This window comes from Cynocephalus volans, chromosome 7 (assembly GCF_027409185.1).
Source record: "Cynocephalus volans isolate mCynVol1 chromosome 7, mCynVol1.pri, whole genome shotgun sequence".
In the NCBI taxonomy this organism is placed as follows: domain Eukaryota; kingdom Metazoa; phylum Chordata; class Mammalia; order Dermoptera; family Cynocephalidae; genus Cynocephalus; species Cynocephalus volans.
In genome coordinates, this window is record NC_084466.1 from 129,668,282 (window position 1) to 129,693,261 (window position 24,980).

The 24,980-nt window shown below is 50.0% G+C and overlaps 1 protein-coding gene across 1 annotated transcript in view; it reads right to left on the reverse strand.

The window, feature by feature from the left end:
• Window positions 1-818: 818 nt before the first annotated feature.
• PYROXD2 (pyridine nucleotide-disulphide oxidoreductase domain 2) overlaps window positions 819-24,980 on the reverse strand; it is a 30,553-nt gene continuing 6,391 nt past the window's right edge. Inside the window, exons 4-19 of the mRNA XM_063101597.1 lie at window positions 24,838-24,911; window positions 20,423-20,578; window positions 18,228-18,381; window positions 16,198-16,259; window positions 16,016-16,113; window positions 13,863-14,004; window positions 13,319-13,453; window positions 11,969-12,041; window positions 11,570-11,726; window positions 9,341-9,495; window positions 8,548-8,654; window positions 6,479-6,599; window positions 5,614-5,676; window positions 2,838-3,130; window positions 1,730-1,876; window positions 819-860 (exon numbers count right to left, since the gene is read on the reverse strand). Coding sequence (XP_062957667.1) covers window positions 819-860; window positions 1,730-1,876; window positions 2,838-3,130; window positions 5,614-5,676; window positions 6,479-6,599; window positions 8,548-8,654; window positions 9,341-9,495; window positions 11,570-11,726; window positions 11,969-12,041; window positions 13,319-13,453; window positions 13,863-14,004; window positions 16,016-16,113; window positions 16,198-16,259; window positions 18,228-18,381; window positions 20,423-20,578; window positions 24,838-24,911 — 1,979 coding nt within the window. The remainder of the gene's footprint in view (window positions 861-1,729; window positions 1,877-2,837; window positions 3,131-5,613; window positions 5,677-6,478; window positions 6,600-8,547; window positions 8,655-9,340; window positions 9,496-11,569; window positions 11,727-11,968; window positions 12,042-13,318; window positions 13,454-13,862; window positions 14,005-16,015; window positions 16,114-16,197; window positions 16,260-18,227; window positions 18,382-20,422; window positions 20,579-24,837; window positions 24,912-24,980) is intronic.

Consider the following 24,980-nt stretch of genomic DNA (forward strand, 5'->3'; position numbering starts at 1 on the left):
ACACAATTTCAATGCATATCATGAGATGTACTTCGTACCCACCACGAGCAAGGCTGTTTGTCTTTCTCCCCGGTATTAGTTATCTATTACAGTGTAACAAATTCCTACAAACTTAGTGGCTTCAAACAACTTGCATTTATTGTCTCACAGTTTCCATAGTTCAGAAATTCAGCACAGCTTAGCTGAGTCCTCCGTGTAGGGCCTCCCAGGGCTGTCATCACGATGCTGGCCAGCTGCATTCTCATCTGGAGGTTCGACTGGTGAAGCTCCATTTTCCTGCTCACAGGATTGTTGGCAGCATCCAGTTCTCTGAGGTTGTAGGACTGAGAACTTCGGTCAGCTGGAGACCACGGCAGTCACTTGCCACAGAGGGTTTCCCAATGTGGCTACTTGCTTTCTCACCAGGGAGAGAGTCCTGTAGGATGGGCACTTTCATCCCATGTAACACAATCACATACATCCTGTCACATTTTTCACATTCTATAGGTTAGAAGCAGGCCACAGGCCTTACCCACACACAAGGGGAGGGGACCACACAAGGCATGGACAGCAGCAAGCAGGGCTCATGGGTGGGGGGATCCTCAGGGGTCTGTCCCCATGTCCTTCCTTTCCTTTCCCTTCTGTCTCTTTTCCTTTCTTACCCTCCTCCTCCATTTCCCCTTCCAAGACTAGACTCAGACATAGGGCTTTGCCAGTAAATAGGAGCTTTATACAAGTAGTAATGATGTTAGTAAGTACTATCACTGTTCCAGGCACTGAGCTAGTTTTTTTTCCACTTTCTGTTGAAGTATAATATACAGACAGAAAGCTGTGATACCCTAAGTGTAGAGCGCGATGAATTTTTCAGCAATGGAACACACCTGCATAACCATCACACAGATCAAACAGGAGGATGTTACCAAGACCCTTGAAGCCCTGCTCAGGCTCCCTTTTAGGAGCTAACACCCTCAGAGGTGAACTTCTAACAGACTACTTTGCTTTAGCCCGTTTTTGCACAAGTGGAATCCTACAGCATGTATTATTTTGTGTCTGGCTTCTTTGACTCAACATAGCATTGTTGCATGTGGCTCTAGGTCATTCATTCTCATCGCTGAATATATTCCATGTGTGAATGTAACACAATTTACTTATCCATTCTACTTTTGATAGGCATTTGGGTAGCTTCCAGTTTGCAAGTATTAGAAATAGTGCTGGTATGAGCAGTCCACAATGTGTCTTTTGGTGAACACAGGGAAGCACTTCCATTGGCTGTAGCTGGAGACGCTGGGTCCTACAGTGTACATATTTGGGTGAGCTTTGTTTCTATATGTGTAATCCTCACACCCCCTCTGTAAGGAAGACACAGTCAACCCTTTTATATACAACAGCATTTTGAGCCAGACCTACACTTTCTCTGCAGGTCCTGGAGGCCCAGACAGAAAGACCAACTGGTACAGTGGAGGAAGTGTAGGTCTGGCTCAAAAGCCTTTTCACTACTGACGACCTTCTTTATTATTTTATTACTTTTTCTTAAGAGACACATTGTTTTGGAAGATTTCTACACACCAAGCTAATGTCCTTTGCTCAGTATCATTTAATTCATCTTCCAGTTCTCTTATTAGTCAAAAGCACACGTATCTAATCAGCTGCGGAGCTGCTGGTCTGACAACCCAGGCATTACAGAGCTGACATAACATCAGATAAAATCAGAGGAAGTCCATGTTCGGGTTCACCTCTGCAGTCTCCTTACAAGGATGCTGGGTTTCTGTTGAGCTGCTGAAACACTGAAAATCTGCATATTTCCTTTCCCGTCTGTGTTGTTACGGGAACTTGAGATGACTGAGGACCCCGTGCCTCCACGAAGGACCTCTGAGGCCTGCACCATGTCAGAAATCCTCTGATTTATCCACAATAAATGTATAGCAATGCACAAGCAACTCACAAGCCGTTTGGCCCAGGCTCAGACTATCATTTTAAACAAAGTCTCAAAGCCCTGTCCATTTACGTCCCTTTACAGGCTCATTCTTAAGCTAAGATAGGTTATATGCAGGAGTGTTAGGACCATTTTCCAAACTGCCACCAAGCGGCCAGAAGGAGTTCAGGCTACGTGACCTTGCGGGTGCTTCGTTCTTTCCCATTTGTTTCTCTGTTTCTGTTCTTCTCAGTCTCTGTCCCTCTCTCTGTCTCTGTCTCTGTGTATACATGTATGTTTTATATATGTATAAATTACATGTATGAGACAGATCTATCCATCAACAAAATTGAGATCCTATTGTATCTTACTTTCTATTACCATTTTTCCATGTGATTAAAAAAGTACTTTCAAAAATTTAATTTTTAAGTTGCTGTTTGGTATTCCATCACGTGCAGTTAGCATGATTAGTTAAACTAATTCTCTTTGGGGACATTTAGGTTGTTTCCAATATTATTTCATTGCAAATAACATTGCCTGACTATTCGTGTACTGAAATCCTTGGGGAACTTCTGATATTTTCCTGCAGATAATTGGCAAGATGTGGAATAACCCACCAAAGCACATGCAGGAGGGATTTTGAGTCCCATTATCAAATGCAAACGTCTGCTGCTGCCAACAACATGTGAGAGTGTCTTTTTGGCCCCACGCTGGTAATTTTCTTTCACAAATAATTTTTCTCAGTTTTTTTTAGGTAAAACGTGATTGTCTGGTTTTAATTGCATGTAACTGATTCCCAGTAAGGTTAAATATTTTTTCAGGTTTGATGTCCACTTGTGTTTCTCCTTACTTTGCATTTTGTGTTTCTTCTTTTAACTTCACGTGCATCCTCACTCCCCCACGAATGCCCTCCTGTGCTTGGCAGGCCTCTTTCCCCCGCCCTTACCACAGGGGTAGTATCAATGTCCCACAGAAGAACTTGGCGGCTGTCAACTGCTCTGCCAGCCAGACATGTGTCAGGAGGACGCACACTCATGAGGCCTGCAGTGCACTCCTCCGTCCAGGCCAGTGGCTTCCTCCCAGAGCTGCAAACCTCACACCTCACTGAGACTCTGGACACCACCGCCCAGGGGCCAGCAGAGCAGAGGCTCTTCTTCATGCCATAATGACTTAACCAGGTGAGGTTTCCATGGAACTTCAGGTTTTTATAGGACTGTGTCTCAGAGGAAGTGGTCCGTACTGCTTTGGGGAAATGGGCAACTGTAAATCAGGTAACAATATGGCTTGACATTTATCTTTGTAAGAGTTTTATGCACTGGAGTCAGCAAGGGACCCATTTGCCCAGTTCATGGCCAATTTGCAGAGTCATCACTTTGGGTAAGAGTAACCCACCCTGCTCAGTGGTTGGCATGTGCTCGGGGCTCCTATAAACCAATGCACCCCACAGTGTCGAGGCCTATCTTGTCTTCGGTGTGGACCAAATGTTATCTTTCAGACACATGAGACATAGAAGGGGAGATCACCAAACAGTGGGAAATTCCTCTCCCTGCTGCTAAAACCGCTCTTCCCCCCTCCCTGGAGTGTTTGCCCGGACAGCGGCTGTCCTCTGTGATGCCGGACATGATAAGGAGACATTAAACTAGGAACAGAGATGATAAAAGAGTAGCTGTTGGGCCTTTGGCTGGTGCTAATTAGCACTCAAGGCCAAGGCTGAACTGGAAGTCCCATGATAAATTATGGGACATTCTTACAAGAGAATATTGGGCAGCTATTAAAGATAATGTTTTCAAAGAATTTTTATGACACTGAAAAATGCTTATGACATGAAATCAAATGAAAGAAAGATGTAAAGCCCATACGTACAATATAGAATATGATCCCAATTATGTGAAAGACTTGCTGGGAATATTGGAAAATGGCAACTGCGATCACCTCTGTAGTAAGATTATGTGTGAGTTTTATGTTTCTTTCTTATCATATTTTAAAAATTTCCTACAGGAAGCATTTGTGACTTTTGTTTACCAAGAAAAAGCAATGAAAATTTTTAAAGACCAAGTCAGATGTGACCTGCTCCAGGCCTTCGGGCATTTCCCAAGTTCCTATGTGTTGTTCACGTTTGCTCGCTCCTGTGTTAGGAGCATCAGGAGCAGGTGTGCTGTTGAGGCCAGGTGGGACATGAAAGAGACAAACGCCCGCACAGAACATGAAGACACAGCTTGCTAAAGCTATTAGTCCGCCCCGGACCTCGGCCTGTGTCCTCCCTCCTTCCTGCTTTCCGCTCTTTCTTTTCTCCCCTTGCTCTCTCTTTTGTCTTTCTCCCTCATTCCCTCCTCCTTTCTTTCTTTCCAAGCATTTATTCCCTTGGGCCCTGGGAATTCTTTTGAGAAAAGTAAATCTCAGAAAACCAGCAATCCTGACTGAAACCAAATTTCCAACAAGCTCAAGAAGTGGGTTGCAGCAATGCTGAATTGGGGTGGGGGGTTAGTTTGGAAAAAGCTTGGTGGACCCCAAGATTGCTCACCCTGTCCTAGTCACAGAGCTTCTAGTGGAATAGTTTCAATTCTGGGTGCCAGGCTAAAAAAGAAAAAAAGAATATTAAAAAGACTGCCTTCTGCAGAATATGAAAATGACAGTAACATCTTCAGCAATGACATTAGTGGCAACACTTCCATGTATTGAATGCTTATTATGTGCCAGATATACTGGACTAAGACATGACTTATAGTCTTATTTGATCTTTAAAACAGCTCGTACAAATGAGAAATTTGAGTTTATCAACATTAAGTAATAAGTGGGTGTATCTTAATCTGTGTAAATTTTCCCAGTGAACAGAGGGAGGAGATGCTCTGGGACAGGTTCTGTCTCCTCTGCAGATGGGGCTGCTTTGGACCATGGCCTTGGCCGCTGGAAAAGGAGAAGTTGGCTGGGACAGCTGCTTTACCAGGGGACATTTGTATGAGTCTTTCTGACCAAGAGTGACAACCCATCTCACTTTAGAATTACATAGGTTTATATTGAAAGGTTTTAGTGATGTGACAGGTTTAGCTCATGAGAAGTGGGAGGCTGAATGCTCTAGAATCAGGAATGGCGGCTCCCAGATGGCCTCAGTGGAATCCTCTTTGCAGTCACCCCTGATTGCTGTTTGCCTGACTGCAGGTCTTGATGACTTCAGATGCTAAGGGTCCTTCAGGCCCATGGCTGCTGTGGGTGACTTTGCGGGTCATTGGGGTATTGGGTGCATTCTTCTAGTTTCCTGGGAACAAGACAGCAGGTGACCGGGCCTCACCGGGGCAGTCGTCCATTCAGCTGGTAGGGGGCCCAGCCCGTGAGAAGGCGATGCTTGCACCAGACTCTTCACTGGTCAAATGGACTGTTTCCAGCTGACGTTCTGAGAATACTGAGTATCCTAGACAAGTTTATTCCTCCTATTATTACATAGTCCTACTAATACATAGAAAAAAATACAAGAAAACTGTCTGTATAAAATACTGTTTTTAATGAAACAAAACCAGCTCATTCACGGAGGCGTGGGGCACAAGGCTAACTTATACTAAATGTAACTTGTACGTTTCTTCTAAAATAATGGCTTGAACCTTGAGGACTTCTTGCGTCAAGTAGTGTCCTTTGCAGCAGAGCTTCCTGTGAAGTTGACTCAGTGGGGAACTTAGAAGCTCAGGGGTGAATTCTTCTTGATGGGTCAGAGTTGGTTCAGGGTCCCATACTCTTGAGGTCCTGAAAGACCACGTGGGCCGCATTTCGTCCAGCGGCTCCCATGACACCTCCTCCTGGAAGGGAATCCCCCATGAACCAAAGCTCTGCTCAAAACCCACCAGGGAAGCGCAGGGGCGGGGCTTACAGAGGCCCAGGGACAAAGCCGAGGGGGGCTGCTTCCAGGGTGGCGCTAGGGCTTCGGGCATCAGGATCACCCGGGACAACTATTAAAAGAGACTCTGGGCTGCCATCCAGCTCCCTGCACCAAAGCTCCGGGAGGGGCCAGGCCTGCAGTCCACACTAGCGCTCTCCTCTCAAGGTCTCAGAGTCGACATGCTAGACGGCGGGACACTCAGCAGGCAAAATTAAAATCTAAGACTAAGGGTTGGAGGCAGGAGATGTGGAAGTACAGACCCTTTCCAGATGCCGAGGCCCACACAGCTCACAGAGTATCGCTATGATTTGGTAGCCTCGGTGAGATCAGTTAGGCTTGGATTGGGTACAAGAGAGAATTTTAAAGTTGAGAAACCTAACTTTACTGATCCTTATGGGTGTTAACACGGATGAGGAATTTAGGGACATGAGTCTCCCGCAACCTCAAACTGGAATTTGGAGAGGTGCCTCCAGTGGGACACATCCTGAAACTTCCTGAGGAGGAGGCATGAGCTCAACTGAGATTGTGGCCAGCCCGGCTGAGGCGACTGCTGTGTCTCACACTGAGAATTCTGAAGAGAGCTGGCTTGTGGCAGTGGGACTTCTCTGTCCCCATCCCTCCCTGCTGCCCCCTCATTGTGTATCCTTTTCCTCCTCTGTAAGCCTCTGACCTCTGGAGACCCTCGCAGCCCATGCAGGGCAGAGGGACTGTGGGTCACTCACCAGGATGGGCCCCACTTCCACAGAGATACAGGCCCTGGAGTGGGCAGCGGTAGCTGGAGTGCAGGGGCACGGGGCGGGCGAAGAAGAGCTGGTCCAGGGACATGGCACCGTGGAATATGTTCTGCAGGAGGCAGGGCCGCGGGCGTTAACGTAGGAGTGTTACAGTCTTCACTGCCCAGCTCTTTCTTCCCCTCCCCTGTTCTCCAAGGACGGTTCTTCTCCTCCCAGGATATTTTCTTGGTGCTATGGGTTGAATTGTGTCCCCCAAAGGTTTACATATTAATCCCCACTGTTGAGGGTGGCAAATCCTATTATGGTCATCGAAAGGCAAGGCCTTAAAAAGTGATTAGACTGTGAGGCCCAGGCCCTGGTGAGTGGATGGATCCACTCATGGAGTCATAAGTCGATGGTGTAGTGGGTGGTCATGGGTGCTGTTCCGATGGCTTTATAAGGAAAGCGAGCTAGCCGGTTAGCTCTCTTGCTCAAGCCATTTGCCATGCGACACCCTGCATGGCTGTAGATCCACCAGGAAGGCCCTCACCAGATGTGTCCCCCAGACTTTGGACTTTCCAGCCTCTGAAACTGTAAGAAATAGATTTTATTCCTTCACAAATTACCCAGTTTCAGGTATTCTGCTATAAACAACAAAAATGGACGACACACTTGGTCTCTTAAAATGCAGAAGGGGAAGGGATGAGAGAGAATAGGCCATGTCGTAGGGCTGGGGGTATAGTTTCCAGAGGCATTTTTCAGGAAGAAAGAAGGGTAGGCGGCATCTTCAGAGTGTGAGGAAACCAAACGGGAAAGAAAAGGGACAATCGTAAGTAAGGGCTGTGCTGTGGACTAGGCGTCCCCTTCACTATGTCTGACAAAGAGACGAGTCTGACTAATTCAGGCTGCTGGCACACGCTTCTGCTGGAACATGTTTCTCTGGCCAGGGCACCATCTGAGCCTGGACCCTGGGGGTCCAAGCTCCAGCAAGAGCACAGTAATCGGCAGACAAGGGACATTGGGACCTGAGCTTGGCTGTCTCGCTGGCCTGGATCAGACCAGCCCCAGGTGGAGAAAGGGGCAACGTGGGATGAGAGGAAGGTCCGACCCGAGAGGCAGCTCTGGGCAAGACCAACGCCTGCTGGGCATCACGGGGATGTGTCTCTGGCTGCCCCCGTCACTATATCCCAAACCGAGCCCATTCTCTTCTCTCATGGCTGCTCTTCCCCCATCTTCCTGCCTCATGAATGACACCACCTTCCGGCTTGGATCGTTCACATCAGCTCCAGCCCAACCTGCAGGTGCACACTGCTACCCAGACTTCGCCATCCTACCTGCCCTATGCCCTCTTCACCCACCCGGGCCCTCCGTCCCCGCTGCCCGGCCCTCCTTATACCTGGACCAGCACTATCCAATAAAAACGTGACATGAGCCACACATGTAACTTTAGGTTACTAGTAGCCACATTTTAAAAGTAAAAGCAAACTGGTGAAATTAACATCAATAATATATTTTATTTAACCCAATATGTCCAAACTATTGTCATTTCAATATGTAATCAATATACAAATTGTTAATGAAACATTTCCCATTCTTTCTGTGCTATGTCTTTGCTATCTGTGGGGCACTTTGACCTGCAGCACATCTCATGGCAGCCTAGACGCCTCCTGAGTGCCCAACAGCCACATGCAGCTAGGGGCTCCCGTATTGGACCTGGCCTTGTCACTGGTCTCCTGCCCCCAGTCTCTAGTTTTTGATAAACTGAGAAGTCTGAGAACATGCTGCCTTAAGGAGGGGAGCTCCCTCTGAAGAAAGTCAGATGGAGAGGCTGACGTGGACATCGAGGTAGAAGGGCCACCGTCTTGGTGATCTCAGCTGGTGCCACCTCCCCTGTGTCTCTGTGTCCCCTCTCCTCCCCCATTCCCTAGATCTGACCACTTCTCTGTCCCCTCTCAGCCATGGTCTCTGCACTGTCCTACCTTCCCAATGAGGGCTGAGTAAAGCCAAGAGGACACAGCCAGCGAGGGGTGGGAGGGAGGGAGCAGAATGTGATGAGGGACCCCAGGGCTTATACTCACCCCTCCAGGAAGCCCAAAGATTCTCTCCAGATCAGGTGGTGTGAGGATGTCTCTGCCCACCACAGAGCCCTTGAAGCCAGGAGCATAGGCCTCGATGCAGCCAAACACTGGGGTGCCCGACGGCAGGAAGTCAGATGGCGTTGGGAAGAAGAGGAGGAGGTGTTACTGTTGTACACCGTGGTAAATTTACCAAAATTTGTTAAATTATGCACTTAAAAGGGCCTATTCTATCATATGCAAATTATACATAAATAATTGAAAACAAAACAGTCCACAGGCAAATAAATAATTCATCCTAAAGACCTATGGTCTTAGGCTAGTCCAGGCCCCCACTGTTTCCTACCTCCTTACCCCAACCCTAGTCGCAAAGTGACTTGTCTCCTCTTGAATGTACAAGCTGTTTCCACCTCATGACTTTGCTGAAGCTATTTCTTTTGCTTGGAATGCCCTTTGCTGCCTGAGCAACTCCTATTCATCCTTTAAACCCAGCTGAAATGTCCCTTCCTTTCAAAGTCTTTCTGTCCCTCTGGCTCATGGCGTCCTCCTTTGGTTTGATACCATATGTTGTACTGTAATAACTGGTTTCGTAGTTAGTCTCCCCCAGTAGACTGTGAGCAACTTGAGGGCAGGAATTGTCTTCTCAGCTCTCTTAGCCCAGTGCACGACCCCAGTGACATTCACTATGTTGACCTGAAGGTGGCCACCCTGAATGGGGCAGTCAGGAGGATAGGAGTCCAGTCGGGTTGCATGGCCAGCTGTCATTCTGGAGACAGAACAGTGTAGCCCTCATTACCTTTGTCTGCATAAGCGTTTCTCTCCTGCTCGTCCCAGACCTTGCCTCCACCCAGCATGTAGGGTGTGTACTGGGTGAAGAGGGAGACAACGTGGCAGCCGGGGGGAGCCAGGGTGGGGTCCAGCGAGGAAGGAATACAGAGCTCAATCATGGGCCTGTGACAAGTGGGGAGGAGAGGGTCAGGTCTGAAGAGCAGCAGTGGCCCTGAAGGAAAGGCTGGGAGCCGCTCTGAAATGACTCGAGACAAAATGCAGGCCCTGAGATGACACTAACACCCACGTGGTTGTCCATCTGTGCAGGCGCCCCCACCCCCAGCCCCTGCCGGGCCTCCAGGTCTGGTCCTGGTCCCTCTGAATGTTGGGCCTGCTCCTGCATTCCTTCACCACACACCCGGGCTCTGCCCAGGACTCCAGGGTCCAGACATGCAATGCTAATGAGTTAAGAGGCCAGGCCTAAGCAGATACTCAGGCAGCCAGATTTCAGGCAGCCTTATTGCTGCCCAATCACCTTTTCCTGAGCAGGCCAAACAACAGAGCTGTGGGGCTATCCAACACCCTACAGACCCGTGAACTGCTTCCTGCCCTGCCGCCTTTGCCTACAACCCTGTTTCTACCTGAAGCACATTTCCCCTCTGGTCTCCAAATATTAGCATCCTTCAAGGCCACGTGAAATGCCCCTTCTCCCAGCATCCCTCAGCTGTGACAGTCTCTCTGAACTTTGGCGTCCACCGGGCATCTGAAACATAACTCGTACAAACCCAAATGCCAGATATCCTCTAAGACCTGCTCCTCCCCCAACAGCCTCTTCCCCTTTTCAGTAAATGGAAACCATTTTCCAGCAGCTCCTCTTTTACACACACCACCACCTCCAGTCCAACAGCAAATGCTGTCGTCTTCACCTTCAAAATACACTCAGTACTGGTCTCTTCTTATCACTTCTGCTGCCCCCTCCCTGGTTCAAGCCACTGTCCTCCCTCCCGTGGATTCTGCAACAGTAAGCAATTGCAACAGGTGCCCTAACTTTTTGAACACACAGTGGCCAGGGTGGTCTTTCTAAAGTATGTCGAGCTCTGCATAAATCTGGAGTAAAAGCCAGGAGCAGTGCACAGGATCTGATGGGACCTAGCAGCTGTGGTTCTCAGACTTTTCACTCCCGGGTTCTTTTTCTCCAGCCACCGTGGCCTCGTCCCTGTGCCTCCATCACAGTAGTGGGGCCCCAGTGCCTTTGCACCTGACCTTCCCTCCATCTGGATGTTTTTTCTCAGATACCCACAAGACCTGCATTGTCATATCCTTCAGGTCTCTGCTCAAATGTCAGTTATCAGAGAGGCCTTTCCTGTCCTTCTCATAAAGAATAGCAAACCCTCCCCTTTCCTGCTGACTTTTTCTCCATAGGGCTTATCATCAGTGCATGTTTGTTGTCCTGTCTCCCAGCAGTACAAGGTCAGCCATCCGAGGCAGAGGTTTTGCTGACTTTGCTTGCTGCTCTGTGCCCAGGTCCCTGAGCCAAGCCTGGCACAGCGTAGGGGCCCTTAAAATTTATGAACTGATAAATGAACTTTGCTCTCCACCCTGCTCTCTGGGTACATATCTTCTTTACCTTATGCTATAAATAATTGTGTGCCTGTCTTATTACAAGCTTTGTGTCTATTTCATGTCCCTGCCTGACCCTCAGCCCCCCAACCCATGCCTAGTACAAAGCCTGGCACAGAATAGGTTTTTGACAAGTGTTTGTTGGACAAGGGACAGGACGGAGAGATGCTTGCTCCTATAGCATCCCTGCCTGTTCCTGGAAGGATGGAGCTACAGCTGCAGTGGAAGGTGGGAGATGCTTGTAGAGTTTTGCATGAAGGCAGCTATCAGTCATAAGAGAGGACACAGAACAGGGCACTCAGCGAGTGTATGTCCTCTGAGGGCTGCTGAATCAGATTCTTTCCCAGAAAGCATTTTTTTCTCTTCTTCCCAAATGCCTGCACTGTCCATGCTTTGCCCCTAACCTGTGATACTCCCTGACATGTCCTGCTCTTCACCCCTTACCTGCCCTGGTCCACAGATTTCTTGCCTGGGATGCACTTTCTGTCCTTAGAACTTACACATGGATTTAGCCACTGTGAATGTTTAATGCCAGGCAGAAGAGACCGATCCCTGTTGAGTCTTGGCATGGACAGCTGCTGCCCCAGGCCCACATGTAAGAACATCCCAGGAGATGCAAAGCCCAGAGCCCACTTACCGCTGGGACGGCAGACCATGCCTGGCGTCTTCGAAGGCCTGGTGGAGGAGGAGGGTGTCTTCACAGTTCAGGTGGATGGAGCACTGGTGGTGGGGCAGTGGCTGGCCCCCAGGAGCATTGGGGATTGCCAGGAAGTTGGGCAGCCTGTCTACAGCCACTGAGGGACCAAAGAGGAGAGTCAGATCCTCAGGCCCCAGGGTCCTCCCTCCACAGCTGTCACTTGCCTGCCAAGTGGTGGACTGGGATATGAGAGTATGGAAAAAAAGTATTTCACCTGCAAAGTGGGGGCAGGGCAGAGGTCAGGGAAGGGACATGATGACGGAGGTGAGTTCTGCCCACACTTGGAGATTTCTTGCTCAGGTAGTGTCAAGAGAGAGCTCTGCAATCTGTGCCTCTTACCGTTGATCTTGGTAACAGGAGACTGGGTGTCCACCTGAGAGATTCTCTCCACGAACTCCTCAGGAAGCCACTTCTGAAAGGAGAAGCCTCCGCGTAAGTACTGGGGATGGCCAAGGCCCCGGGAAGCTGCCTTCTTCCTTTGCTCAGGCTGGTGCCTCGGCCTCTGCCTCCAGAAACTCTCTTCATTGTTCAGAGCTCAGGCAAAGCCACCTCCCCTGTGTAGCCTTCCTGGACCCCCTCCCACTTGGCACTACCCACTTCTGTGCTCTGCCAGTGGCCCACACCTCTGGATAGGGCCAGTGGTTTGTAGGCCTCTTTTCTCTTCCAGTCTGCAAGATCCTGGAAGTGTTGATTATCTCAGAACTGCCTTCACAAGATGCTTTACACTGATGTTTGCTGAATTTTATTAGTGAATCACTCAGAAAAAGTATGCTTTTCCTTATGAATAGCCCTAAGAATAGTTGGGTGCTCCAAGCTCATATACGTATTATCATACCTTTGGGGGACAGGAAGTGTGGTCTATTGCAAAAATTGGCCCAAATCCTCACCCCTCCCTGTATACATGACATTTTTCTGTGTAACTTTGTAGTGCCCTCTGGGCTCGGCCATGAGACTTGCATTGGTCAATGTTAGCAAATATGATGCACACAGATCAAACACCATGATGCGTGCGTGATTGAGCTTGCTTGCTTTTGCCCTCCGCCAGACCCTGAGGGCGTGCCTGGACTACTGTCCTGGGGATGAAGTCACAGGGAGCATAGCCGAGTCACCCCAGTCACCCCAGCAGAAACTGTCCTGGACCAACCCCAGCCAGCCAACTCCCAGGCATGTGAACACACCCAGCCAAGATCAGCAGAGCTGATGAGGTAACTCCCAGCCAACCACAGACGCATGAGCAAGCCCAGGTCAGATGAATTCAGCCAAGACCACTGAGTTCTCCAGACCTGGGTACTAATAGTTCCTACTGCATGCCCAGAAGTTTTGTGGTTGTTTGTTATGCAGCATTCAGGTGGCAATAGATAATTGACACAGACAGTGGAATTAGAGTTGGTAAGGGGGGAAAATCAAGATAGCAGGAAAGCTGTAGTAATAATTCAGTAGTAACCTGGGTTCCAGCTCTGGCTCAGCCATCCACCAGCTGCATGGCCTGGGTCACCTCACCTCTCTGCACCTTTCTCATCACCTGGGAGGCTTCCTCCCTGCTTGCCACCAGCCCATTACCTATCTGCTTCTCCAAACACAGAGACCTGGCACTCACATCTCCTACCCCCATGACTTCCTGGTTCCCCAAGGCCCCATTTTCCAATGCCCATCTCGGCGGGCATCTTCCCTCCACAGCCCCGCCCTCACCTGTGGCACCAGCTCCAGGAAGGTGGCCTGCGGCGCAGCGTTGGATAGCACCACTTTGCTCCTCACCTCCGTGCCATCTTGGAGCACGACTCCTTGAACACGGCCTTCGCTGTTCACCTGCACCTTCACCACTGTCTACAGCCCACCAGAAAGAAGCCCCAGAAACCCCCCAGCAAGGGAAATCCAAGTTGGATCTTGGATGGTTTCCATTGCTTATGTCCCAGGCACTCATAGCTTCCTTATCCCAAATCCACGCCTCCACCCCTAAGCTCTGCAGCTTCCCCATGAAGCCTTAACCCACCCCCTCCAACACGAAGGCTCAGCCCAATGGGGTATAGTGAGCTGGTAATTTGAAGGGCGTGGGCAGAAGAACTGGGGTCTTGTTGATAATTGCTCAGCCACCAACAGGCTGCACAACCTCAGTCTCTTCATGCAGAGCCCCTCCTTGTTCATCAGTAAAATGATGGGCCTTCCAAATCCGAGATTCTGTGCTATCATGGGATCCTTGCCAATAATCAGGGCAAGGTTTAGATGGGCTGTTCACCTTGTCAGTGAAGATACTTGCTCCATGAGCAGTGGCTGAACTTGCGATGGCATCAGACAGGGCACCCATGCCACCCTGGACGTAGCCCCAGGCCCCCTGCATCCCCTCCAGGCTCCCCATCACATGATGCAGCAGCACATACCTGAGGACAGACCATTAGAATCAGTGCCTGGAGGCAGATTTAGTCTCCTAAGTTCTAGGTGCATCTATTCCTTTGTGCTTCTCCCTGCCCCCATCTGGCTCTTTTCCATTCACCTTTAAAAGAGCTCAAGGCTTTTGTCAGAGCCCTATGCCCCTCATTCTACACTCTCTCCCCAAGCAGATGTGTCTATGCATAGTTTTATTACCAACAATATGGCGCTGATGCCCAAATGTGCAGCTCCAGCCAGTGTGTCCAGCTACCCACAGACATCACCATTTGGATGTTTTCTTGGCAGGCATCTTAAACCATCACCTTTTCCCCATTCTCCAACCTGTTTCTCCTTCAATCTTCCCCACTGCAGTGAATGGTACCTTCAGTTTCCAATAGAATTCCAGGTGTCAACCTTGACCCTTCCAGTCACTCACCAGATCTAATTAAGTGCTGTCAACTCTGCCTTCCGAAGAGCTTTGCACACACTCTCCCGGCTGTCTCTCTCTCCTCTTCCTTGAACTGCTGCAGCAGTGCCCTTCATTGAGCCACCTTCTCCCTCACTTTCTCCCCTGCAGATCCAGGAACCCTATCTCAAAGCTATGCTCCTGCCACTTCTCTCCTTCCAAAGCCTTCCACAGGCTTAGCATTGCTCGTTGGGTAACAGCCAGTATCATCAAGTGGCCTTGGGGGCTCCTGCTTGCTCATCGGCCCCCTTCTCATTGTGCCCACTCACACCCCGCACTCCTACCAAACTGAACTTCCTAGTGCATTGAACAGAGCACACATCCTGTCAACTCCAGCATTTGCATCTGCTGTTTAGTCAGCCTGGAGCCCCCTCCTTCACATCTCTTGTTTAGCTAATTCCTCCCTGTCCTTTGCATCTCAGATCAAACATCTCTTCCTCACGGAGGCCTTCTCTGACCCTAGACTTGGCTGTGTCCCTGCCGTGCCTCCTATTGTGGCAGGCATAGTGCTCCATTATCATCACTTGCTCTGTGTCTCTCTCCCATTAGGACTTCTGGTCCCTTCACTACTGTATGCACAGGCAAGTGCACCTAGCACAGGCAAGTGCACCTAGCACAGGCAAGTGCTCCATCATCACTGTTGAAAGAATGAATGAAGAAAGAAATTATTTGAAGGCACTTTTCACAAACTAAGGAGTAGCTGTGCCTTCCAGAAACCTGGAGAGAAAAGGACAGGAGGCCCAGCTGGAAGATCCAGATTGGCTGGTTGATGACAGAGCTGGGCCAAGGTGTAGCAACTGCTGCCAACCCCCTTCACCACGGCCCCTGGGGAATTTGGAGCCGGCTTTATGTGTGCTGAAAAGCCACTTCCGAAGGGGTGCTCTTATCCCTTGAGAGAAAAGCCATATTGACAGCTTCTAGCTGCATCTCCTGGTGCACTGGAAATGGCCCAACACTTGGCACCATCCTCCACCCAGCAGGCGCACGCACACTCATGTGCACACCCCTCCATCCCTGCTCCTACGAGGGCTCAGTAAGTCATACCACAAGGACAGACTTCCCTGTGTCTGACTGCCACCTCTCGGACTGGGCAATAAGCACATACTCATACAGAGAAAGGCAGCTTCCCATCCACACAAGGGTGTCTGTGTGAGTGTGTCCTGGAGCCCAGGGGAAGGAATCAAGGGGCTTTGCGGGAGGGAGGGAGGGGAGGAAAGAAGGTATTAACATTGAGATACCATGGGGGAGGTGCAGGAGGAGCTTTTCTTAGGGAAGCAGTAGAGAGTACTAGCTAAGAAGATTTTGGGGGGGGGTCAGACAACCTGGACAGGAAGTCAGCTCTGTCACTTACTAGCTCTATGACACTGAGTAAGACACTTCCCTTCTCTGAACTGCAGTTCTCAGATGTTGCTATGGGGGTTACAGTAAATATGTATGAAGGGCTTGGCTTAGTGCCTGGCTCACTGGGTGAGCTCCACACACGGCAGTAGTTTTCACTCTTGCTGGAGAATTTGCCCCTCTCCATCCCCGCTGCCCAGCCTAACTCCACCACTCACCCACTCCCCGGAGTATAGGGACTTGTCATGGCTCCAATCACAGCGTCTGTTGCTAGAGTGGCTTTTAGAGGCTCAGACTCAAACCACTGATCCAATACCTGGACAGCAAAACAGCAGGGAGAAGCGCTTAGGGGCCCTTTTGGGAGGTCCCCTCACTGCATGCCTGAGGCTGGGGTGAGCACCTTGGTAATCGGAGCTGTGAGGACCTGGTAATACTGGGGCAGCTGGGCTCCCAGGATGTAGCCTAAAAGAGAAGATCCACAAAACATCAACTGAGACAGGAAATGAGGAAATACCCCGATCCGATCCCTGGGGGATAAAAGAACGGCAGGAGGCTGCCACTTTCTGATGGGAGGTCTGGAGCTGAGCAGTGCGGCTACAGATTCAGCTTGAGTCCTGGCCACACCTCCTCCTCTGCGCAGGGCCTCTGGCACATTTTGAACTCTCTGAACCTGGTTCTCTCTGTAAAGTGGGAGTCATATTTCATTCCCCCAGGGCTATCATGAGGATTACATGAGATATGCAAAGCATCTACAAGTTCATAGGCACTAGGTATATTTTAGCTGTTAGCATTATTTTTTGGAAAATTTTTAAATTGTATCCTATTTTCTTACTTTGAACTCTGTAAGGCTAGCGGCTTAGCTAGTCCATTCCCCTGACACTGATTAAGACCATTTCAGAGAGTGACTGGGTATTAAGGCTTGAGGGTGGGGATCAGGCTCTCTAGCCATTAGACCTTCTGTGCCTAGCTTAGTGTAGGGCATATAGAAGTTGCTCAATAAATGTTTATTGAATGAATGTTTATTGCACAAAACTCCTTACACTGGTAATCTGAGAGGCAATGTCTACTTTTGGTGTGTGTGATAGATTCCACTGCCTCTAAGTTTTCACCCCTCCCTATATCCACACTCTTTGACATGAAACTGCAGTTCCTCCCAGGCACTGTAGCTGGATTGACATGCCCTGCTTCTTGACTCTGGACTCATCCATGTGACTTGGTTGGCCAATGGAATGTTTGCAGATGTGACACAAACTGAGGCCTGAAATGGGCCTGCACATCGTAGCTTGCCCTCGGTGCTTCTGCCATTGATGTGAGAAGTCCCTGCCCAGACTAGCACGCTGCTTCCAAGAGGAGGATGAGAGGACCCTGGAGCAGAGCTGCCCCAGCTTATCTGCCCCAGCCACAAACACATGCACAAGACCAGACCAGATCAGCAGAGCCAACCGTGATCAGCCAAACCATATAGATGTGTGGGAAATAAATGTTTATTTCTATATGCCACTGGAATTTTATGTGTGTGTGTGTGTGTGTGTGTGTGTGTGTGTGTGACCACAGCTAACTGATTCAGTATTTTTCTAGGATATAGAAGCTAAACTGGCCTGTATACCCTGGAGGAGTGGTAGAAAATAATAGCACACTTGATGAGACTTCCATTCTCGTACCCATGTCAGACAGCACTAATTGATCACAGAACTTTTCCCTGCTGGGTCCAAATCTAGCATCCTTCTTGTATAGGGGCAGCTCTTCACTCTTGGCCCCTACATTTTATTCCGGCCACGGTTATGGTGACAAGCTCCATGCAGGCTTTGAACAGCTTCATACAGTGCAACCCCAACAGCGTCTCACCTCAGTCTTGTAAAATTTGCCTCTTCATTTCTTCCCTGGGGCTTCTCTGGCACCATGACAGACCACTCAAAGGAGCCTACCTGGTACGTACAGATGCACAGCCCAGAAGTGCAGGAGTTAACGCCCTTGACCAATGGGGGACAGAACCCGATGGATATATATTTCCTTTTCCTTCTCCTGGGAATGCTCCTCAAATGCATTTCACAGGGCTTCTCAGAGCGTCTGCACAGGGCCCAGCCCCTTGTCACACACAGTGGTGGCCAGCAAAGTAACACACCCTGGTGATGACTCTCTGTCCAGTTTCACTCCTCCTTTCCCCTATTTTTGTGCCCTGGGATCATCCTTCAAAATAAACTACTTGCACATAAGCCTTTGTCTCAGACTCTATTTTAGGGCATGCTAGGCTAAGACCTTCTCAACAAAGTGCTCCAGGCAGCACTTAATTGATCACAATAATAGCCTATTAATTGGTCATGGTCGGCAGTCTGCCTTAGAGGTTCAGGCTTACATCAGGGCATAGAAGGAATTGGGCTCGCCTTCGTGCAGGTCACTCATCATGCTCCAATGCCTGCACTTTGGACCTACCTGCCTTCAGCAGGGGTCTGAGGGTGGACAGCGCCTTGAGCTTTTGCAGCAGGGAGCCACGCCAGAAGGCCACCACGTCCACTGGGGCTGCATCCAGCAGAGGTTCAATGGCTAACACCAGGCGGCTCATGAACTTCTCATATCTGGGAAAAGCCTGAAACAGAGCTCTATGTCAGGATCCCCCCACTCAGAGTCCCTCATAGACAAAGTCCCCACTCTCTGTCCCCCTTGCAGGCCCATGTGGCCCATTGCACCCCTCAGCTGAGACTTGATGGCTCCTCAGGCCTCCTCCCCAGCGTGGCTCGGCTCGGCTCAGCTCGGCTGAGTTCCTCCCAGTTCTGATCTCTGTGTTAACATCAACGTCAGGACGAGCACCTCAGGAAGGTCAGTGAGACATGGGCAATAGGAGAGCCACCCAGGGCAGTGACAGGGATAAGGGGTCAATGCTGGCCAACACCAGTCAGCCACAGAAAACCAGCAAGTACCCTAGGGTGTGGCCTCTATGATAAACCGCAGGTCACTTAGAAGTTTCCTCTTTCTTCTGTACTTTCCTACTTTGCTGGTAGAAGTTAGAGCTCACTCCCTGCTGCCTGCTCTTTCTTTCCAAAGTGTCTGTGAGTCTCATATGTTGTCCCCTCACATGCAGTAACAGAAGCCTATGTGCTCTCACCCCACCAGCCTCACAACAGAATGCACTTGCAACAGCTTGGCTCCCGGCACCCTACCTCCCTTCTCTGGATGGGCAGCAGGGGCAGTGAGGGATGCCTGTGCCCCTGGAGGTCTCTCTTGGTTCTCAGCCAGAGCTGTATATTTTAGTTCATCTATATCCATGAATGTACCCATGGAATTTTCCTAAGTGTTACATAAAGAAAAGTATATATTGAAGCACATTTGAGAAGTCTTGGTAAAAACGAAGGTGAACAGCTTTTTCCAGAGCAGGCCTTTAATAGGACACCATGCAAAGTCAAAACCAGAACTCGGCCTCCTGTCTTTCCGCAATGGCAAGCGGGCTCTTGCCTCCTGCTTGCGTGGTCACTAGCGAACAGAGCCACAGCCGGTGTCCTGCAGGCCCAGGGCCCAGCCTTGTGCTGAATCTTTTCTACTGCATTTGAGACAGGTGGGGTTTGGAGAAGAGGGTACAGGCAGTGGTCACCAGCCCACTGCACAAGAGTCATTCAAGAAGCACTTTCAAAAGGCTAAACTCCCCAGGTGGTTCTGATCCTCAGCCAGGTTTGGAAACTGCTGGTTGTTGAGATGAGCATGCCATGTGTCTGTGGTTCTCTAGGTTTTTCCCAACATTAGATTAACATGAATCAATCAATCAATCAATCACCCCAAATCCCAGGGGTGTTCAAGAACCAAAAAAAGAAAAAAAGATTAATGCAACAAAAAGCAACACGCACAGATCACGTTAACCTAGATTCTTATTAAAATGTCTCCATCAAGATAAGATTTAATGCTACATCACGAGCTTGTATCCATGCTTGGTACAAAAATGGCCCAAAAGAATCTTTCTATATCTGCAGAACCAACCGCACCAGGCCCATTACATCATTCGGAGACTTGTCTAGACAAAGCCACCTAGCAAATTCCTAGGATACAATCCCAAGAAAAGTGTGATTCTCCATCCGGTATGTGCTCTTCCTCTCACCAAACCAGCACACCTTCATGGACGCTCTCTTGCCTTGGGCTGCTGGGGGATTTTTGCCAAGTTCTAGGAGTAGTTACTACAACTCTCCTGTCCTAAGTTCCTGATCCAGCTCGTTCTAACCTTGATTGTCTCTGATCTTCCCTCCATCCTCCTGTGTGGCTTTCATAAGCTTTAATTGGATAACCGCTCGGAATCCTGCCTGCAAGCGGCAGGGGGGGACATGCGGTATGTGTACACACCGATGGGTCTCTTTGGAATCCCGCACGCGGAGGCCATCGGAACAGTGGCCTCCTGGGCACACACAGGCTTGAGAGCCTCCAGTGTCCACTGTCCTAACCACCATCTGCCAGCCCCTTCTCTTCGCAGTGCCTGAGACCAAGGTTCACACAGACTGGAGCCCTCCTAGGAAAGTTGGGTGGCCTGTCCAAGGCCCTGTGGCCTTCAGACCATGTGTCTGAGGACAATCCCAGCTAGGCCCTTTTCTCTCCTAGAGCCACCTACAGGTTGGTGAGGGAAGAGCTCAGTCACTGGCCGCTCTCCCTACCTGGGCATCCTTCTGTGAGAACTGGGCGATCTGCTTCTGGTTTTCCACCATGTCTGTGCCCAGCAGAAGGGACCTGGGCACCTTGCCCCCTGCGCGCTCTTCCAGTATGGGGGTGAAGGAGTGGGGGTTTCGAAGATAAAGCCTCAGCCCATGTTTCTGAAGATACAAACAGCACAGGCAACATGTTAAAGGATCCGTGGTCTCTTCCCTTGACCTTTGTCCAGTTGTGTCTGTGTGACCATGTAAGTACCTGCGTGCAGGGTCCCAAGGCATGTGGTCCTGTTCCTGTTTTTTGTTTTTTTTAAAGTAAATTTACAGAAAGCCCTCTTACCCATGCACCCTGTGGTAGACCACTCTGTACCACACCACACCACACTACACACCACACCACACCACACACCACACACCACACCACACCACACCATAACACACCACACACCACACCACACCACATTACACCATAACACACCACACCACACTACACCATAACACACCACACACCACACCACACCACACCATAACACACCACACCACACCACACTACACCATAACACACCACACACCATACCACACTACACCATAATACACCACACACCACACCACACTACACCATAACACACCACACACCATACCACACTACACCATAACACACCACACACCACACCACACTACACCATAACACACCACACACCATACCACACTACACCATAACACACCACACACCACAACACACCATACCACATCACACCATACCATACCTTACTATACCACACCACACCATGCCATGCCATGCCATAACACACCACACTGCACCATATCATGCTTACTCTATGCCAGCGACTGTATTAGGGTTTACAATCATTACCTCATAACAACTTGTACATATTATCTTCATTGTGCAAATGCAATCAACAGAGTTAAATAACTTGTCCCAGGTCACTTTAGGAGGTGGATCTGGGTTTCAAAACCACATCTCCGTGACTCCAAACCCTGGCTCTCAGCACTACTCTGTAACTGCCTCACCTCAAAAATAAATAATTAAACTTTAGAAAAGACACAATAAACTAATGGTTATGTGAAAATCCATACTTACAAGGTAGATAAATTATTCACATCAAAAAATTGTATTTACTTTGCAGACTCATTTACTCCAGGGTCACGTTAAATGAAAGTTCCCTGGCTGCATTTAAAATATTATGTGAATTACAAATATTTGATTAGCACACAGATATTTCCAAGAGCACATCTACTTCTTCAAAGTAGGCACAAATAAAACAAAAGGGGCCTGTGCTACCTCCACAGATAAGACTTACTGTCCTCGCTGTCTAGAGACTTCTTTCTTCAGAGCCGTGGCCCGCTCCATCACTTCTTTGAGGTCTCTGCTCCAGTGTCTCCTTCTCAGCCAGGCCTCCCCTGTCCACCCCAGCGCTCTCTGCCCCCTCACCCTGAATTGTTTTTCTCCATAGCACTTGTCAGCCCATGGCCAATTACATATTTAGTTCTTTCCTCGTCTCCCCTACATGGAATGTAAGCTCTGTGAGGTCAGGGGCATTGTCCACTTTGCTGACTGCTGTTCCCCCTGCATGTAGATACAGCGCAGTTAATAAGTATTCTGTTGACTGAATAAATGAATGCCACATTGCACACAAGTCACGTCCCCAGAGGACAGAAACGAGATCTGTGAGTAGAAGTTTTAGGAAAGCACGAGAAAACCACAAAAAAAGGACCCTCCCAACAATCACAGCTGGAGTTGCCCCAAACAGAGACATTCCAGATGGGCAGGATGGCACCAGCATCGAGCATGCTGCCGGGGTGATTCCAAACACTGGAAGGGGCTTGGACTGCGAGACCTTGGGGTCCTTTCCAACACCAAGAGGAGAATTTCTTTGACTCTAAGTTGAAGGAACTTCCAGCTTGGCTCCTCCCAGAGGCACACTTAGTTGCTCTTTCCCTCACCCTGACATCCCATCCACTGCCGCTTCTCATCAGTCAGCTCTGTCTCAGGCGTTGTACACTTCTCTCCACATCTGCTGCCCTCAGCCCGAGCCACCATCCCGTGACTACTGCAGAGCTGCCTCCCAGGTCCACCTGCGGGCCCTCTTCCTACCACCGCAATCTGCGCCATCCAGCAGGGGACCGATCTTAAGGAGAGCCACGAATCCTATCGCTCCACTTCCTGTTTAACGCCTCTACTAGCTTCCCCGCCTTTGGGAGGAAGTGCGTCCCTGCGCCATGACCTGCAGGGGCTGCCGGAGCGGGCCCTGTCCCTCCCTCCCCACCTGCCGCGCCTCTGCCCCTCACTCGCCTGCTCACGCCCGCCTCGCCTGTCCACCTCCAACTGCCTCTGGCTGGACTGTCTCTGCTCAGGTGTCCACATGGCTGGGGACTTCCTGGCATTTGAATGCCAGCTCACATGTCACCTCCTCAAGGAGGATTTCCTGGTCACCGTCTAGGCTGGAACCTCCAGTCTCTCTCTATCGTACTGCCTTCTTTTCTCCTCTACTGAAGGTCTCTTACTAAGAGCAGGATTCTCGCCTCCCTCGTTCACCGCTGTATCTACAAGAGCTTCTCCCAGTGCCCGGCACGGAGCAGGTGCTCAGAAACACTTACCGAGTGAGTGAATCATTAAACTCCCCCAATAAGTGACCTGAGAGAAACCCAAGGGTTATTTCAAGTATAACTAATTGAGCATGAATAATTTTTCATTTGATTCCAGGACTTTCTAAGTGGAGACTTTGTCATTCTTGATGGTTTTAATTATGTGGACTCAGAAAAAGAAGGAAATGTTAAATAACCATCGGATTATATCCATGATTTTGTTTAGACCATGCGGTTCTCTCTTTAAAAAAAAACAAAACCACAGAACACCCTTCCTCTGATGTACCCATGAGATTTCTCAGCATGCACAGCCATCCGGGGTGGAAGTTGTTGGGAGGGGACAAGGCGTGTCTGAGGAACAGTTAAGGGGTGCGGTTCTTGGAGCTGGGCTCTGGGGCCCCTGTTTCAGAATGACCCAGAATGCTGTAGAAATGACGGTTCCTGTGCCTCGCCACTCCAACAGTCACACTCTGTGCCAGAACCCTCAGAAATTGCTACTTCCCCACCACTTTCCCAGGTCATTCTCATGGACCCGCCTTAGCCCAGGAGTAAAGCCTGAGCAAAGTGCATAAGGCTGAGGGCTGGAAGGGGAGGTGGAGGAGGGCTGCCTCTGGCAATGAGGTCAGGCTGGCCCAGGGGCAGGTGGAGGAGGTGGCTGCTGGCTGGTGGGGGACGAAGAGGTCCTGCCACTGCGAAAGCTCTGCCCTCCTGGCTGGGGTTCCGCCACTTTGTGTGGGGCCGCTGTGAAAGCAAACTCATCGTACAGGTGGATGGCACTGGGGAGTGACCCAATCCACGGCTCCCGATGACAGCTGTGAAGGGGGAGGTGGGCCCAGTGAGGCCCCACAAGGGCTGGGGTGTCCTCTGGCTCAAGGAGGGGAAGGGGCAGTGCTGCGAAAGTGAAGCGTCACAGGTCAGGCGAGGGCCGAGCCTGAGTGGACACGGCACTGCAGGTGGCTGGGCTGGGGGCGCTCCCTCTCTCTCTCTCTCTCTCCGATGCAAGGAGTCATTTCTTTAGTGGGTTCCTGCAGTTACCTGGTTCACAAAACTCTACATAAACCGATTAGAGCAGCCAAAGAGCTGTGAACAGTGGAACAGCAGCTGAACATCCTATTAATTTCAAACTTTGAATTTAGACCAAAGTTGGTGCTAAAGAGTGTGGCAGCTGCTAGTACAGATGGCACTGAGAACCTTTCTCTGAGTGGTGTGTGACACAGTCCCCCAGCAGGTACAAGCTAAGCCTGCTTCAGGAGTGTGGTGCTGGAGTTGATGATAGAGCGTCAGGGCGAGGCGGTGTGGGAGGCCGGGTGTGGAGCTGGGCGCCCGTGCACAGAGTTAGCGGACCAAGGAAAGTAAGCCAAGGGCAGTGGACAGCTCTCAGGATTCCCACAAAACAGCCCGGCAGCCGGAAGAGGTGAAAGGCCCTGGGTCCAACTTCCTGCTCAAGCTGCCAAGAATGGTAGCAGGCGCTGATGTTTAATAAGGGCAGAGGTAGGGCTTGCGTCCTATGGCAGCTTTGCAAACTCAAGTGCCCAAGGCTTCAGCAGGTATCCTACATGAGCTGGATTTTGACAAAGCTCATTCTTCAAAAGAGGTCTGACTTTTATGTGAAATTTCCCAATTTTTAAGACACTGTGTGGGCTAGACAAAGCCCATCCGTGGGACTGCATCAGGGAAACCATGCGGACGGGACAAGCACTGGGAGGAGAGAACCCTCGGCGTGGGGAATCACCCGGGCACATAGTAGGGAGCCTTCATCCGGGCCGGGAAGACGGAACTGCCACCCCCCACCTCCAGGCCATGGGGGGCTGCTTCACCTTTAGCTCCAGGTCGGTGTAAATCTGCGGCCTCAGCAGGCTGAGAAGGTAGGATGCTCGGGAGAATTTAAACCCTGAAACCAAATCAAATGAAGATAGTCAACAGCGGTTACCCCCTGGTTCCCCACACCACATTGGGGCTC